Source organism: Macrotis lagotis, chromosome 2 (assembly GCF_037893015.1).
Source record: "Macrotis lagotis isolate mMagLag1 chromosome 2, bilby.v1.9.chrom.fasta, whole genome shotgun sequence".
NCBI classification, from domain to species: domain Eukaryota; kingdom Metazoa; phylum Chordata; class Mammalia; order Peramelemorphia; family Peramelidae; genus Macrotis; species Macrotis lagotis.
In genome coordinates this window covers 132471418-132488980 of record NC_133659.1, presented here as the reverse complement: position 1 = coordinate 132488980, position 17563 = coordinate 132471418, and the positions used below count along the sequence as shown (strand labels likewise).

Sequence of the window (17563 nt, the reverse complement as noted above, 5' to 3'; positions counted from 1 at the left end):
TATTGTTAAAGTGTCTTGGACCTCCATGTGTTGTAGTAGAGAATAATGTTAACTTAAGTTTACCTCACTTGACTCTCTGGTAATAAATAGCAGTAAAAGAATATACATTTCACTAAAAATGTGTGATAAACTATTTTTTCACTCTTTTTAATATGATTTAGTTTGCTTATTAATATAAGGGAGAGAGTACTTAGTCATTTCAAATACATATTAAAAAATTCTATAGTATTTTCAAAGGAGGTAGATCAAAAGTGAAAATCTCATAAAGTTTATATAATTCAGCAGTAAAATCATGATTTTAAAGTCATCTCTGGAAAAATTTTAAAGTTCCTGAAGAGCATGCAGTAAGTAATTTCTTTCCCTCAAATGTTCTACTGAAGAGGACCTAAAACCCAAGAGTTCCTGAAGAAGAAGCATTCTTCTTTCTGACCTTATTGATTAGGAAGTTTTATCACCTCAGAAGTACTGAAGTACTCTATAATCTTCAAACCTAAATTATCCTAACTTCAATCTCCTATAATTTAATATCATTTATTGAAGTTACTGAGTAGTAGATACATTGGCCTATTTTAATTTCTTGGTTCCCATTCACCATTTAGCAGAAGTACTAAAGCTCAGCATCAGAATCAAAAGGAAGGAAATAAAAAACTTGAATAATTGTATGTATAAAAATCAGGTTGTTTTAGAAAATAATTGATACAATCAAAATTTTTATGTTATATTGTCTTCTGATAGTAAAATGAATGGAGAAGTGTATCTTTTCCAGCAACACTAATAAACTAGAAATATATTATTCAGCTAGTTGCTTTCCTGCATCTTAAGAGTACTCTGCCAAAATAGCCTGAATTTTTCCCCAACCATAGAATCCTGTATTAGAGTTCAATTTCTTAAGTAGAACTAAGAATAATGAGTATGTGAAGTAATTTCTTGGGCACTGTGCAGAATTCTTATAGTTCTGTCCTATGTATCCATTTTCCTTTACTATTTTTCTTTCAGGGACACATTGCCTTCTCATTCACAGAAATGAAAATATGGGAAATGTTTTTTAAAATTTTTAATCAGTTTCTGATAAATTTATAAATTCACTTTATGCCTTCTGTTTTAGAAAAATTTTAAATAGATGAAAGAATTTAATTTGGTTTTCAAAAAGTTTCTTAACTTAATAAAGACATAAACAATTATAGTGTGCTTGATATAAAGTATGAATATTAAAGTTATGTGATGTTAACCAGACAATATCTAAAGTTATGTTATTCCTATAATTACAATTTCATTTTAACTTATAAGCATGACATAACCATGTCTTATATAGTCTGATATCCTTTCCACTAATTCTTTTGAATAACAAGTTATAAGTTCTCCTCAGACTTTGGACCAGTTATGGATTTGAAAATACTGGGTTGTTTTGGAAGGGATACCAAGCTAGAAGTGAGAAAAAAGTTGTGATCCCTGTCTTCTCACTCCTCCTCTGTCTTTGAGCTTTCCTGTTTTTAAAATGGGCAACTTGGCCAAGGCTGGATATGAATCCTAGTTGTTGGCTGACTAGCAAACAATCCTGGCTGACTCAGTTCAGTGTTCTGAGTTTCAGGTCTCCTGTTGCTAAAATGGGGATGAGAATACATGCCCTCCCTGGTGTATAGTATTGTTAGAAGGAAAGCTCTACAGAAATCAGAGAACATAACTAGAATGTAAGCTTTAAATACTCATTATGTCCATTGTGATTGTCAGAATTTATCTCTAAAATATTTTTCCTTTTAAAGAAGAATTCATAAACAGTGCTTTCTTAAGCAAATTTCCTGGAATACTTTGAATAATATGTGACCCAATATGTAGGATATGATAGGGTTTAGGAACTATACCTGTGATTTTATTTAAATAAGTAACTTCCAGATGAGGAAACTACTGCCACCAATGTAAGATGGCACCTTTTCTGAAACTTTAAGTCTTAGAGAATTGCTTAGAACACTTAGTCACTTGCTCTTGTAGATGAGCATGCTATTGAGATAAACATACTTTATTTCTTTATAAAGTAATAGTGTTTTAAAATAGAATTACCTTATCACAAAATAATTGTTCTATTCTTTTATCCATTTTTTTTGTAGCCAAAGGCCCACCAGTTTGTAGTAAAATCGTTTAATACTCCTACCAAATGTAACCAGTGCACATCTCTGATGGTTGGTTTGATAAGACAGGGCTGTGCTTGTGAAGGTAAGAATGGAAATGAAAAAAGTGGACATTTAGAGTCATGTTTATAGTTGAGAGTGTAATTCAAGGAACTGTATTCTGCTAAAATTCTGAGGTGCTGATTTTTACTTGTCATTTCATTTTTCTTTTGCAATTCAGAAATTTTAGAAGCAATCATATCAATTTACTGAATAAACATGTGTTTTAAACTATTTATATTACTTAGAAAAATAGAAAGATAACTCTTAGAGAATCCTTAATTGACAAGAATTATATTTTATTTTCTGCTTTTTAACATTAATGGAAGGAATCCATAGTTCAGAAGCTATATGCCTTTTGACAGAAAAAAATTAAAGTTTTCCTTTTATCTTTTTTAATATTCTTTTTGTGTGTAACTTAACTCATATTTAAAATGACATACTAAAATGCACATTCAGATGAGCTAAGTATTTTTCACTGTACCACAAAATATTTTTTAAAAAATGATTTAATTTCATTGTTTATCAAGGTCCAGTGAATAACACTTTGACATTAGATAAAATGTATTTACTTTTGAGTCCATTATTTTCTCTTAGGAATACTTCTGAAATTATAGTAGAATTGAGTAGGAAGAAAAATTATTTGTTTCATGTTATTATGAAGTACATTTCAGACAGTTCTTTATAATACCTTTCTTTCTTTAAATATTACCTACACACTGTAGGATCAAGCCCATGAGTAGCCTTGCACTTCCAGCCTGGGCAAAAGGAGAAGACCCCAAATTTTTTTTAATTAAAAATAAAAAAAGAATAAACAAATAAAACCCTTAACAAGTTTGGTCTATGTTGTGTTTCCCCTCTCTGTGATAAAGAGTTCAGAACACTGGATTATTTAAAAACTGTACATTTTTATAAATTATTATATTTATTCTTCATATTTAGTTCTCAATGAAACAAAAAAGTATTCTCTTTGTATATTTTTTCTTTGATTCTAAATTAATTTCCAAAAGAACTCTGTTTTGGTGACATATTTGTAATAAAATAAATTACATAAGATACTGCCAATGGCAAAACTGTGTCATTGATTTCTATGATGGTTGCATTTGCATACCTTTGAAAGCATTGTTGGTTTTTCTTTCCCATCAAGCTTGAGTAGGTCATACATATAAATCTGATATTTTTATGACCTGAAAGTCATTTTAGATTTTAGCTTTTTAAAATATATACTTGTCAACCACTTTAATCAGGTGTTCAATAAATATCATTACAGTATTAGCAATATTATCATCCATTTCTAATAAGTTCCATTGAAATTCTTATTAATAAACAAATATACTATTTTCAGAAAACCATTAATTAACCAATCACCAAATTAAAAACAAATATAGAAATGTACTTAGGATAATGTTACTAGGAAGATTGTATTTACTAGTTAAATTAATAGATGAACTATCATAAAAATAATATCATCTCTTTTTTGCCTTTACAAGTATGTGGATTCTCATGTCATGTTACCTGTGCAGACAAAGCTCCAGCATTTTGCCCAATTCCTCCTGAACAAACAAAAGCCCCCCTGGGAATAGACCCACAAAAGGGAGTTGGAACAGCTTATGAAGGACACGTTAGGGTAAGTGCCATTGGTTTGGGGGAAACATGTAACATGCTATTTTAATGATCAATTAAAATTTTAAGTCAAATTCTACCACTTTTTTAATTCAAAATACATTTCAGAGATATCAGGTGGCCCAAACTGAAATTTGAATTTCTAGGTTTACTTTCCAGAGCAGATCTATGAAAGAGGAAAGTAATATTGTTGATTACCATATATTGAATATGTCTTATTCATAATTTTTCATGTTTTAATCTTTTGTGTCTGTTACCAGTAGGGAAAAAAAGCAAAACTGTAACTAGAATATATTCACCTTGGGTAGTCAGCATGAAGGAGTACGGTAGGTCAAGGCTCACCCCAGTGCTGCTTCTGGGAAGAAAGTCTAGCCCAGGAAGGGTTGGTAAATTAGCCTCTGATAGAAGGAAGTAGACAGTGAAGATTATCTCAGAATTTCTACTTCATTGAAAGTTGGCAGAGGGGACAGCTAGGTGGTACTGTGGATAGAGCATCAGTCCTGAAGTCAGGAGTACCTGAGTTCAAATCCGACCTCAGATACTTAATAATTACTTAGCTGTGTGGCCTTGGGCAAGCCACTTAACACCATTTGCCTTGCAAAAAACAAAACCCTAAAAAAAATTAATTTATCAAAAGTTGGCAGAGAGGCAGAACCCAGATGGGAAATAAAGGCAGGGACTTTCCTGTGCTCTCCATCAAACCCTTCTAAAAACCTTTAAATAATGACTGTAAACAAATTCTGGAGTGTCAGAACCCAGAAGAAGAGGGAGTGTAACAATTTTCCAGGCCAAGACAACTTATAAGGTCAGCAGGAAAGGTTTCTTGCAACAGGGTAGGAAAGGAGCCCAGCAAAGACCAAGATCCCAGCAGAGCAGGTTCAGGCTTGGATTGGCTGAAGCAAGAACAGCAGTAGCAGTTTTCAGACCTCTCAGCCCAGGGGGTCAAACAGCTGGTCAAAAAAAGATTACAGAGGTCTCTTTGCTAGCACTGAAGAAGGTCTGTGTTGCTTTTCACATACCTGAATTCAAGTATCTATTCTGGGAGGCAGTCCCAGGGCAAAGAAGAGCACTAGCACACCAGAGCAGGTACCTCCCTTACAGTTCCAGGACAGAAAAGAATGTTTGTGGCCATTCACAGACCAGACCACACACAGGAGAGCTCCTTGGAAGAAGTAAAAATTTACAGGTCTCAGGAAGTAGCTCTGAAAATAGCTGCACAAAACACTTGAAGCTTGAGACAGACACTTTCCACTCCAAAAGCAGAACCCCCACTTTAGCAAAGAGTTAAAAGTCAAGTCAGAAGCCAGAAAAATGAGCAAGCAACAGAAAAAAATCCAATCACAGAATGTTACTATGATGACAAGCAAGATAAAACACATTTTCAGAAGTGTATAACAGAGCTCCTACTTCCAAAGCCTCTACGAAAAATATGAATTGGCCTCAAAATGTAGAAGAGTTCTAAAAGGATTTTGAAAATTAAGTAAGAGATACAGAAAAATATAGGAAGAGAAATGGGAGTGATGCAAGAAAATTATGAATAAAAAATCAACAGCTTGGTAAAGGAGACACACACCAAAAAAAAAAAAAGAGCCTGAAGAAAATAATGCCTTAAAAAACAGACTAAGCCAGATGGTAAAAGAGAGACAAAAAGTGATTGAGGAGGGTGGCTAGGTGGCACACTGGATAGAGCACCCGCCCTGGAGTCAGGAGGACCTGAGTTCAAATTCGGCCTCAGACACTTAATAATTACCTAGCTGTGTGGCCTTGGGCAAGCCACTTAATCCCATTTGCCTTGCAAAAGAAAACTTTAAAAAAAAAAGTGATTGAGGAGAAGAATGCCTAAAAACCCAGAATTGACCAAATAGAAAAAGGAACAGAAAGATTCACTGAAGGAAAAAACTCCTTAAAAAGTAAAGAATTGGGGGGCAGCTAGGTGGTGCAGTGGATAAAGCACCGGCCCTGGAGTCAGTAGTACCTGGGTTCAAATCCGGTCTCAGACATTTAATAATTACCTAGCTGTGTGGCCTTGGGCAAGCCACTTAACCCCACTGCCTTGCAAAAAAAAAAAAAAAAGGAAAGTAACTCTTTAAAAATTTAGAATTGAGCAAATGGAAGCTAATGACTGTGAGAAATTAAGAAGCTAATAAAACAAAACCAAAGGAATGAAAAAATAGAAGACAATGTGAAATATCTCACTGAAAAACCAACTGCCCTGGAAAATAGATCCAGAAGAGAGAATTTTAAAATTATTGTCCTACCTAAAAAACATGATCAGAAAAGGAATCTAGTCATCATCTTTCCAGAGACTAGCAAGAAAAACTACCCTGATATTCTGAAACCAGAGGATAAAATAGAAATCAAAAGAATCTGCCAATCATCCCCTGAAAGAGATCCCAAATTAAAACTCCCAGGAATTGTCAGATTTCAGAGCTCCCAGGTCATAAAGGAAATAGCGTAAGAAGCCAGAAAAAAAAAAGAATTCAAGTATCATGGAACCACAGTCATGATAACATGGGATTTAGCAGCATCTACATTAAAGAGTCAAACGACTTAGAAGGTGATATTCCAGAAGACAAAAGAGCTTGGATTACAACCAAGAAACTCTACTCAGCAAAATTGAGTATAAATTTTAAGGGGAAAGATGACCATTTAACAAAATAGGGGACTTTCAAATTTTATTGATGAAAAGACCAGATCTGAACAAAAAATTTGACCTTCAACTGCAAAAACCCTCAAAAGCTAGGGAAAGTGCATCCTCCACCCTGGCAGCAAACCCTACCTTATGAGTTACAATTATGTGCTAGGCTGGGGAAATGAGCAAACGAGAAAAGAAAAAAAAATCTGATCATAAACAATTCCATGGAAGATCAAAATACACATTTGGAAAATGACAAAGTTCAAGCTTCTTGTATCCAAAGCCTCCAAGGAAATTAGGAATAGGTCTTAGGCTATGTAATAGCTCAAAAAAGATTTTGAAAATCAGGTAAGGTAGAAAGAGGAAACATTGGGAAGAGCCATGCGGGAAAATCATGAAAACAAAATCAGCAGCTTACTGAAGGAAATACAAAAAAAAATATTCAGGAAAATACTTAAAAATCAATTTAGGTCAAATGGAAGAAGCAGTTCAAAAGGTCAATGAGGAGTAGAATGCCTTAAAAAAGCAAAATTGGGGGGGGGGGCGGAGCCAAGATGGTGACAAGAGAGGATCCTCTCTTAGGTACTCTCTCATAAAACTTATAAACTAAGGACTTAACTAAATTTTCAAGAGACAGAACCCAAAGAGGGACTCAGTGAGGCAGTTCTCCTACTCAAGGTAACCCAGAAAAGAGCAGAAAGGCTCTGCTCCCTGGGGTTGGAGGGGCAGGTAGCCTGACAAAGGGGTGGCTCGCCAGAGCGAAAGAACTTCAGCCTCCCAGAAGCAGCACCAGGGCCGGGGAGCACTGGGCACAACTTGGGGGAGCAGTGGGGGGGACCTCTGCCACAGTGAGCATGTGAAGCCCAGCCTTCAGGGCACACAGTGAGCAGCATGGCCAAGGCAGTCCAGATCCAGGAACTGGAAGCAGAAGCAGGTAAGCAGCAACCCCCAGGGCATGAGCCCATTGAGCTGAAGGAGGGGATTGAAGAGAGAGAGAGTTCTGTTCTCTGTCCCTGGAACAGGACTCTATGGCTCTGACTACATTCAGATCCTGATCACAGTCTAGGACCCCCCCCCACCTCGGCCCCCTGGCAGAGGGGTGCGCTTATGGTCATTCACAGACCAGGAGGGAGGACAGAGCCTCACACACTGAGATCCTTGTGGGAGTGTCCCAAAAGCTCAGGAAAAAACCCAAAACCAGGCTCAGGCTGGGAAAATAAGCAAGCAGAGAAACAAGAGGAACAGCATTGAGAAATATTTTGCCTGTGAGCCCAAGAAGGATCAAAATACTCTGTCTGAAAATGAGGAAGCACAAGCTCCTGCATCTTAAAGACTCCAGGAAAAACAGAAATTGGGCTCAGGCAATGACAGAGCTCAAAAAGACTTTCACAGTCAAATGAAGGAGTTGGAAGAAAAACTGGGAAAAGAAATGAGAGAGATGCAGGAAAAACATGAAAATGAAGTCAGCAGCCTAGTCAAGGAAATTCAAAACAATGCTGAAGAAAATAGCATGCTAAAAACCAGCTTAGGTCAAATGGATAAAACAGTTCAAAAACTTATTGAGGAGAAGAATGCTTTAAAAAGCAAAATTGGCCAGATGGAAAAAGAGATAAGAAAGCTCTCTGAGGAAAACAAATCCTTCAGACAAAGACTAGAACTCGGGGAGATTGCTGAATTTAGGAGAAATCAGGACTCAATACGTCAAAACCAAAAGAATGAAAAATTAGAAGAAAATGTGAAACATCTCATTGAAAAAACAACTGATATGGAAAACAGATTTAGGAAAGATAATTTAAAAATTATTGGAATGCCTGAAAGTCATAATCAGGAAGAGAGCCTTGACATCATTTTCAGAGAATTACTACAGGAAAATTGCCCTGATATCCTAGAAGCAGAGGGCAAAATAGAAATGGAGAGAATCCACTGATCTCTCCAAGAAAGAGATCCAAAAAAAAAAACCCCAGGAATATTATTGCCGAGTTCCATAACTCCCAAGTCAAGGAGAAAATATTACAAACGGCCAGATGGACACAATTCAAATACCGTGGAGCTGCACTCAGGATCTCACAGGACTTAGCAGCAACTACATTGGAAGCTCGTAGGGCCTGGAATATGATATTCTGGAAGGCAAAAGAGCTTAGAATGCAACCGAGAATCAACTACCCAGCAAAATTGAATGTCCTCTTCCAGGGAAAAAGATGGACTTTCAATGAACCAGGGGAATTTCAAATGTAATTGTTGGAATGGCCAGAGCTGAACAGAAGGTTTGATCTTCAGATACAGGACTCAGGAGAAGCATAGGGATTGGAGGAGAGGGGGGAAATATGAGGGACTTAATGATGATGAACTGAATGTATTCCTGCATAGAAAAATGACACTGATAATACTCATATGAACCTTCTCAGTTAATAGAGCAGGTAGAGGGAGCTTTTATAGTTGAAGCACAGGAGAAAACTGAATTCGAAGATAAAATATGTAAAAATGGAGTCAATAGAAAAAAGGGAAATGTAATGTGAGAAAGAAAAAGGAGAGGGGGGAATAGGCCAAGATATTTCATATAATAAGATTTTTCTTTATTATAGTGAGCTATTGCAATGATATGGAAGGGGGGAAGGCAAGGGGGAATGAGGGAACCTTTGTTCTCATCAGAGGTGGCCAGGAGAGGAAACAGCATATATATACTCAATGGGGTATAGACATCTGGAGTAAGAAGGAGGGGGGAGCAGGGGGAAGGGGGGGTATGAGTGATGGAGGAGAGGATGGACCATGGGGGGAGAGTAGTCAGATATAACACATTTTCTTTTTTACTTCTTGCAAGGGGCTGGGATTGGATGGCCTGTCCGGGACCATAGGGCCAGGTGGATTCGGGCCTAAGGGGTGGTATGGGGGCTCAGGGCTTCTTGGCCCCAGGACCAGGGATCTGTCTGCCCCGCCACTCAGATACCCTACAGCAGAGTCAGAGTGAAAGGAGAGAGAAAATATGGTACATGGTAGTGGAGAAATAAGAAAGGAGGGAGTTGCGATCAGCAATGGCAACGTTGGATAAATATGGAAGTAACTTTTGCAATGGACTTATCATAAAGAATGAGATCCAGACAGAGTTGTTGGTGTTGGAACAGAGACTGAAGCACATTTTTTTTATTATTATTTGGGGGAGGGTGCAGGGAAAATGGGGCTGGGTGGCCTGCCTGGGGCCCCATAGCAGCGTGATAGTTGGGTGTCTGAGGCCAGATTTGGACCTGGGTGCTCCTGGCTCAAAGGCCAGAGCTCTGTCCGCCACCCGGCCACCCCTACTATTATTACTATTTTATTTTATTTTATTTTGGGTCTTTTTTTTTTTTGGTTTTTGCAGGGCAGTGGGGTTCAGGTGGCTTGCTTGCATGTCACACAGCTGGGTGATTTTTGGGTGTACGGGGCCGGATTTGGCCTCAGGTGCTCCTGGCTCCAAGGCTCTGCTCCGTCCACCTGGCCATACCTACAATTATTACTATTATTTTATTTTTAATTTTAATTTTTTTCTCTCCCCTTTACATTATCGCTCAAGTGAGTCTATAGTTTTTGGGGGGAGTGGGTACTTTGTTTACTCTAAAACAAGAATATTTTATTAATGTATAAAAACATTTTTGTACAAAATGAGAATAAATATTAAATAAAAAAGAACTAAACAAAAAAAAAGCTGAATTGACCAGATGGAAAAGGAAATACAAAAACTCTCTGAAGAAAATAGTTCCTTCAAATGTAAAATGGAGTGAAGGAAAGCTGATGACTGTGAGAAATCAAGAAATAATAAAGAAACAAAACCAAAAGAATGAAAAACTAGAAGAAAATGTGAAATATCTCATTGGAAAAATAACTCACCTGGAAAACTGATCTAGGAGAGATAATTTAAAACATCCTGAAAGTCATGACCAGAAAAGGAGCCTAGACTTCATTTTTCACGAAATTCTCCAGAAAAATTGCCCTGAAATCCTAGAAGCATAAGATAATATAGAAATTGAGGGAATCCCCCAATAGCCTCCTGAAAGAGATCCCCAAAATAAAAACTCCCAGGAATATTATAGCCAAATCCCAAGTTAAGGAGAAAATATTACAAGCAGCCAGAAAGAAGCAATTCAGATATGAAACTACAATCAGAATAATACAAGATTTAGCAGTTTTTGTATTTAAGGGCTTATAGGTCTTAGAATATGATATATTCCAGAAGACAAAAGAGTTTAGATTACAACTGAGATTCATCTCCCCAGTAAAACAGAACTTCCTCTTTCAGGGGAATAGATGGACATTCGGTGAAATAGGGGACTTTCAAACTTTCCTATTGACATGACCAGAGCGGAACAGAAAGTTTTATCTTCAAGTATAAGGCTCAAGTAAAACAGAGAGCGCGAGAGCGAGAGAGAGAGAGAGAGAGAGAACGAGAACAAACGAGAAGGGTGAATTGTGAGGGATTTAATGATATTGAACTACGTGTATTCCTGCATGGGAAGAAGATACTGATAACTCCCATGAACCTTCTCATTTATAAGGAGCATATGTAGACAAGGCACGGGAGAGAGCTGAATATAGTGGTATAATATAAAGATGGAGTCAGTGGGTGATAATGGAAAGTCCTGGGAGAAAGGGAAAGGAGAAGAATGGGCTAAGATATTTCTTGTAAAAGAGTCAAGAAAAAGCTTTTGCTATGGAGAGGAAGGGGGAGGTCAAAGGGGAATGAGTGGGCCTTCATTCTCATCAGAAATGGCTCAGAGAGGATATAACATACACTCAACTGGGTTATAGAAATCTATCATACCCTAGAGTAAAGAAAATAGGAGAGGAAAGGAATGTGAGAAAGGGGACGGGGGAGGGAGGGGAGTGTCAGTGATAGAAGAGAGGGAAGATCATGGGAGAGGGTAATCATATGCAACACACTTTTGAGGAGAGTCAGGGTGAGAGAGAATAGAATAAATGTGGGTCAGGAGGAATAAGATGAAGGGAAATGCAACTAACAATAGCAGCTCTGGTGAAAAAAATTCTGAAGCATTTTCTCTGATGGACTTATGATAAAGAATGTGATCCATCCCAGAGACAGAGCTGATGGTTCTGAATGCATTCTGAAGCACAAAAAAAAAGGGCAGATTGGAAGAGTGAGTAGTCAGAAACAAAATACTTTTGAGGGAGGGATAGGATGAAAGGACAGAGAATAGAATAAATGGGGGAGTAGGATAGAGGGAAATAGAGTCAACAATAGTAACTATGAAAAAAATTTTGAACCAGTTTTTTCTGATAAAGGCCTCATTCTCAAACATGTAAGAGTGTCAAATTTATAAAAATAAGAACCATTCCCCTATTGATAAATGATCAAAAGATAGGAATAATTTTCAGATATATAGCTGTATGAAAAATGTTGTGACTCACTATTGATTGGAGAAATGCAAATTAAAACAATTCTACTGATTCAACCATTCTGTAGAACAATTTGGAGCTATATACAAAGGACTTTAAAACTACAAACACCCTTTGACTTAACAGTACCACTACTTGGTATCTATCCCAAAAAAGATTTAAAAAAAAAAGGAAAGAGGAACTATCTATATATATATATATATATATATATATATATATATATATATATATATATATACACAAACTATTTATAGCAGCTCTTTTCTGGTGGCAAAGAGCTGAGAATTGAGAGGATGCCCTTTGATTAGGGAATGGATGAAAAAATTGTGGTGTCTGATTATGATTGTTTACTATGCCGCTATAACCTAGAATAGCCTACATGAACAGAAGCAAAGTGAAATGTGCTATGTACAAAGTAACAGCAATACTGTAAAGATGATCAGTTGTGAATGACTTAGTTATTCCTAATACAGTGATCCAAGACAACTTTGAAGGACTTACAATGAAAAATACTATACAGCCTCAGAGAAAGAAGTGATGGTGTCTGAATACAGACTGAAGCAGATTTGTTTTTTGTTTATTTTCTTGGGGGAGGTCTATTTTCTTTTACAATATGACTGTTATAGAAATGTTTTGCATGGCTGCACATATATAACCTATATTGAATTGTTTGTCTTCTCAGTGGGGATTGGGTGAGGGCAGGAAGAGTGAGGAAGGGAATTTGAAACTCAAAGATTTTAAAAATGAATATTAACAATTGTTTTTATATGTAACTGGGGTGGGGGTAGGGATAGAGTGGGAGAAATGTAAATGAACATGAACTGTGAAAACAAATAAAAAGAAAGTTGGCCACTTAGAAAAAGTAGACTACCATTAAAGAGTATGGTGCTGGGCAAAAGGAGAAAAGGCTTTTAATTGGGTGGGAAGAAAAGGAAGCCAGCTGCACTTACAGTGGCAGAGCTGGGCAAGAGAAGAAGCACCCTTCAGGAAAGTTCTATTAGAACCATTTAAATTCCATGTCCTGGTAACAACTTAATGAAAGATAATATTGAATTTTTGTTTTCATGAACTTGATGACCCTGTGTATCATATTTTTATTTTAAATCAAAATAAAAGGTTCCCAAACCAGCTGGAGTAAAGAAAGGTTGGCAGCGAGCATTGGCTGTTGTTTGTGACTTCAAACTCTTCCTATATGATATAGCTGAAGGAAAAGCATCTCAGCCTAGTGTGGTAGTCAGTCAAGTGATTGATATGAGGTAAGTATAAAAGGTGAAAGTGTTTTTCATCATAATAAAATAGGAATACAAAGTATTATTTAATAAGATTCATTAATCAATTTATTATTTGTTTATATTTTTAGATATTAACTTTTATTTAAGCTCTGCTTTGGCTGCAGCCCTTATAAGTTTTTAATATACTGATTCATTCTCAACATTTTCCCAAGACAGTATGGTATAGTGTAAAGTATATGTGATTTAAAGTCAGAAAATCTTAGTTCAATCCTTCCTCTGACATAGACTGTCTTTGTGACCTTGGACACTTAATCTATCTGTACCTCAGCTCTTCAATCTGAGGAGGAAAGCATTGCAGTGATAGAACCAAAAGTTACTTTCTAGGTCTATATCTTTGATACTGTTATCTTATATAATTTCTTATTGTTTCTATGATTTGTTTGTTGACCTATTCATTCTTTAGTTTCCATATAAGTCTGAAAACAATTCAAATGAAAGGAGTACTTTGAAGTCCCCATCAATTTGATGGTCTGTTTGCTTTTTGTCTATTGTTACCTATATTAGCAATAGGAGAAAGGAGAAGGATTTACTTACATGGAAGAAAAAAACCCCAAAAGATTTAGATAACTGGATAAAAGGAAGAAAGCAAAAGGAGTTAACATGTTTAAGTAAATCACCAATAGGAGGGAAAAGAAAGAGAGGGAAATTAGTGACAATAGCCTTTGGAAGTATTGTGGCCTTAAAATAGATTCATCAATTATAATGACACAAAGTCTTGACTTTGTAGAGGACAATGAAAAAGAAAATCTGATGGAGAATAGAATGACCATTGGATAAATATGGATAAAAATAGAAACATAATTCATATCTTTAAGTATTAGTGGATTATACAATGCAATAAAAAGAGTGCCTGATAAGATATCAAAATCCTACAATCTGTTTTCAGAAAACTCACCTAAAAAGCAAAGAGATATATACAAAATAAAAATGAGGAACTACAAATTAGGCATTTATTAGAAAAATAGAAAAAACTAGACTTACAAATCATACTATTGAACAAAATAAAAATAAAAATTCAAAACATAGAGATGTATGGGGAAGCCACAATGTGCTAAAAGGAACCATAAGTAACAGACCAATATCAGTAGTAAATATTTATGCTCCAAATTCTTAGCATATCAATTTATAAGAGAAAAGTTAATTGAATACCAAGAAAACAGACAGTAATAAAATAATAACAAAACATTAATGTCCTCTCAGTTGGATAAAACTAACAAAAATAAATTTTAAAAAACTATTTAAGGAGCACATTGACCCAAATGAAGACTTAACATTGAAATCCTAAATAATTATTGGGTTAAAGAACAAATCATGAAAACAATAATGTAAAAAGAAAATGATAATAACAAAATTATATACCAAAAGTTCAGCTATGCAACCAAAGCAGTCCTTAGGGAAATAATTATATCCCTAAAAACCTTAACAGAGTAGAAATGATTAATGAAATTAATATATATTAGAAAAAATCAAATATTAAATAAATGAACATAAGATATTTAAAGTTAGAAGAAAATAGATAAATTGGAAAACTATGAAGATAATAAAACTTAAAAAGGAAGAAATAATAATTGTAACCTACTATACACAGTTATAGTTTATATTAACAAAATTGAAAGCATAAAATAAATACAGAAATATTATAAAAATATCATTTACTCTAACAGAAGACCAAATAGAAATCTTACATGATCTGTTCTCAAAAAAGGAAATAGTAAAACTATTTTTTAAAAAAACAGAAAAGGAAACTATCAAACAAAAATAAAATTTCTGTTCCAGAGTAATAGAGTAGAATTCTATCAAACTTTTAAAGAAAAAGTTAGTACCAATACTGTGCAAATTATGCTCAGAAATTGTAAAAGTAAATACTATACCAGACTCTCTTTAGGAGACACACACACACACATAGTCCCATAATCTAAACTAGGGAAGGAAAAATCACAGAACTATAGAACAATATTATGAATGCATGTCAATTTAAAAATTTTAAATAAAATCCTCTCAAACAAGCTACAGCAATTTATCCAAGGAATTAATCAATATACATAAATTAGATTAATACCATGCATACAAAGATGGTTCCCCATTAGGATAGCAATTAACACAATTAGTCATATTAAAAACAAAAACATTCAAAACCCCATTATTATCTAAATAGATGCCACGAAACCTTGTGGCATTGTTGTTAAGTCATGTTTAAAACTTCATGACCCCATGACACGTTACAACTTTAATTTTTGCTGAAAATAATACAAGTTAAAGACTTAGAGAACTTTGAAAAAATGCCACAAAAAGTATTTATCTAAAAAGAAAAGTATCCTATGCAGTGGGGATATACTATAATGTTTCCCAGGAAAACTGGAAGTAATCCTTGCTATTATGTGATATAGTTCTAGAAATGTTCCTAGTAAGACAAAAGAAAGAAATCAAAAGCATTAAGATAGGCTAAGAGGAGAAAAATTATTTGATGATGATTTATTTTACCTAGAAAATCCTCAGGTATCTACTAATTGAGACAATTGCTTCAACAGCCTAGCAGGCTACAAAATGAACTCCCAAAAATCAATAGTACTTCTTTATTATAATAATAAAATCTAAGAAGGAGTAATCAAAAGGAAAACCTCTTTCAAAAAAGCACTAACATATTTGGGAGTCAGTCAGTCCATCAAAGCTCATTAAATACTTGCATACATCCCTTTACACAGTACTCTTTAAAAGAGTAAAGAAGAACATAAGGAGCCTGGAGGAGTGTTCAAATGTCCATAGCTCAGTCGTGCAGATTTAAGGAAAAAAAGATGTACTGCCAAAGTTAATTTACAACTTTAAGCTTTTTTCCAGTCTAAGTACATAAGGGATACTTTACAGAACGTTGTAAAGTAATGGCATTCGTTTGGAGAAACAAAATGTCTGTAATATCAAGAAAAATAATTTTAAAAATAAGGTAGGGAGAATAGCACTTTCAGACCTCAAACTATATTATAAATCTTGTAGACATCAAAATCATTGAATATTGTTTAAAAAAAAAGAGGAGTAATTTTAAAAATAAGAAATTTCTTGTAAGATGGAATAGCTTATAAGGAGTGGGATGATACTCAGCAAAATCTTGGTGATAAAAATTTTTTAATGTGTTTTAAAATGATAGAGCATATTCAGGCACATTGCTATCACTAAAATGTCATACAAGCAATATTTTTATGAAGATCAAAAATATTTTTGTATCGTTAAAAAAATATATTCAAAAAAGATAAAGATATACTATAGTGATTTCAGATATCATTAGATCTTGTTGATCATGTTGAGTGATTGCAACCTGAAGAAATGTAGCCAAAATATTATATATTCCACAAAATTTCATTAAGAGATATTTCAGGGGGGCAGAGCCAAGATGGCTATAAGAAGGGATCGACTCTTAGGCACTCTCTGATAAAACTTGAAACTAAGGACTCTAACTAAACTTTCGAGAGACAGAATCCACAGAGGGACCCAGGGAGGCAGTTCTCCTACTCAAGGTAACCTGGAAAAGAGCAGAAAGGCTCTGCTCCCCGGGGTCGGAGGGGCGGCCCTCCAGAGGGGCGGCCGCCAGAGCTAAAGAACTTCAGCCTCCCGGAGACAGCCCCAGGGCTGGGGAGCACTGGGCACAACTTGGGGGAACAGCGGGGGACCTCTGCCACAGTGAGCATGTGAAGCCCAGCCCTCAGGACACACAGCAAGCAACTTGGTCTTCTGGCAGCCCAGATCCGGAAACAGAAGCAGGCAGCACAAGTAAGCAGGAGCCTCCAGAGCATGAGCCCATTGAGCTGAGGGAGGGGAGTGAAGAGAGAGAGACTGCAGAGCTCTGTCCTCTGCCCCTGGAACAGGACTCTGGGGCTCTGAACACATTCAGATCCTGATTGCAGTCTAGGCCCCCCCATAGAACAGCAGGGCCCCCCCACCTCGGCCCCATGGCAGAGGGGGGCCGCACATGGTCATTCACAGACCAGGAGGGAGGACAGAGCCTCACACACTGAGACCCTTGTGGGAGTGTCCCTAAAGCTCAGGAAGCACCCCAAAACCAGGCCCAAGCTGGGAAAATGAGCAAGCAGAGAAATAAGAGGAAGACCATTGAGAAATATTTTGCATATGAGCCCAAGAAGGATCAAAATACTCAGTCTGAAGATGAGGAAGCACAAGCTCCTGCATTTAAAGACTCCAAGAAAAACAGAAATTGGGCTCAGGCTATGACAGAGCTCAAAAAGACTTTCACAATCAAATGAGGGAGTTAGAAGAAAAACTGGGAAAAGAAAGGAGAGAGATGCAGGAAAAACATGAAAATGAAGTCAGCAGCTTAGTCAAGGAAATCCAAAAAAATGCTGAAGAAAATAGCATGCTAAAAACCAGCTTAGGTCAAATGGATAAAACAGTTCAAAAAATTATTGAGGAGAAGAATGCTTTAAAAAGCAAAATTGGCCAGATGGAAAAAGAGATAAGAAAAC

The 17563-nt window shown here is 36.0% G+C and overlaps 1 protein-coding gene across 7 annotated transcripts in view; it reads left to right on the top strand.

Moving 5' to 3' along the window:
• The window catches only part of CDC42BPA (CDC42 binding protein kinase alpha), a 364566-nt gene that overhangs the window by 297515 nt on the left and 49488 nt on the right, over window positions 1-17563 (top strand). For all 7 annotated transcript variants that reach the window (XM_074222837.1, XM_074222834.1, XM_074222835.1 and 4 more), the window contains 3 exons: window positions 2103-2208; window positions 3653-3789; window positions 12919-13058. In XM_074222837.1, coding sequence (XP_074078938.1) covers window positions 2103-2208; window positions 3653-3789; window positions 12919-13058 — 383 coding nt within the window. The remainder of the gene's footprint in view (window positions 1-2102; window positions 2209-3652; window positions 3790-12918; window positions 13059-17563) is intronic.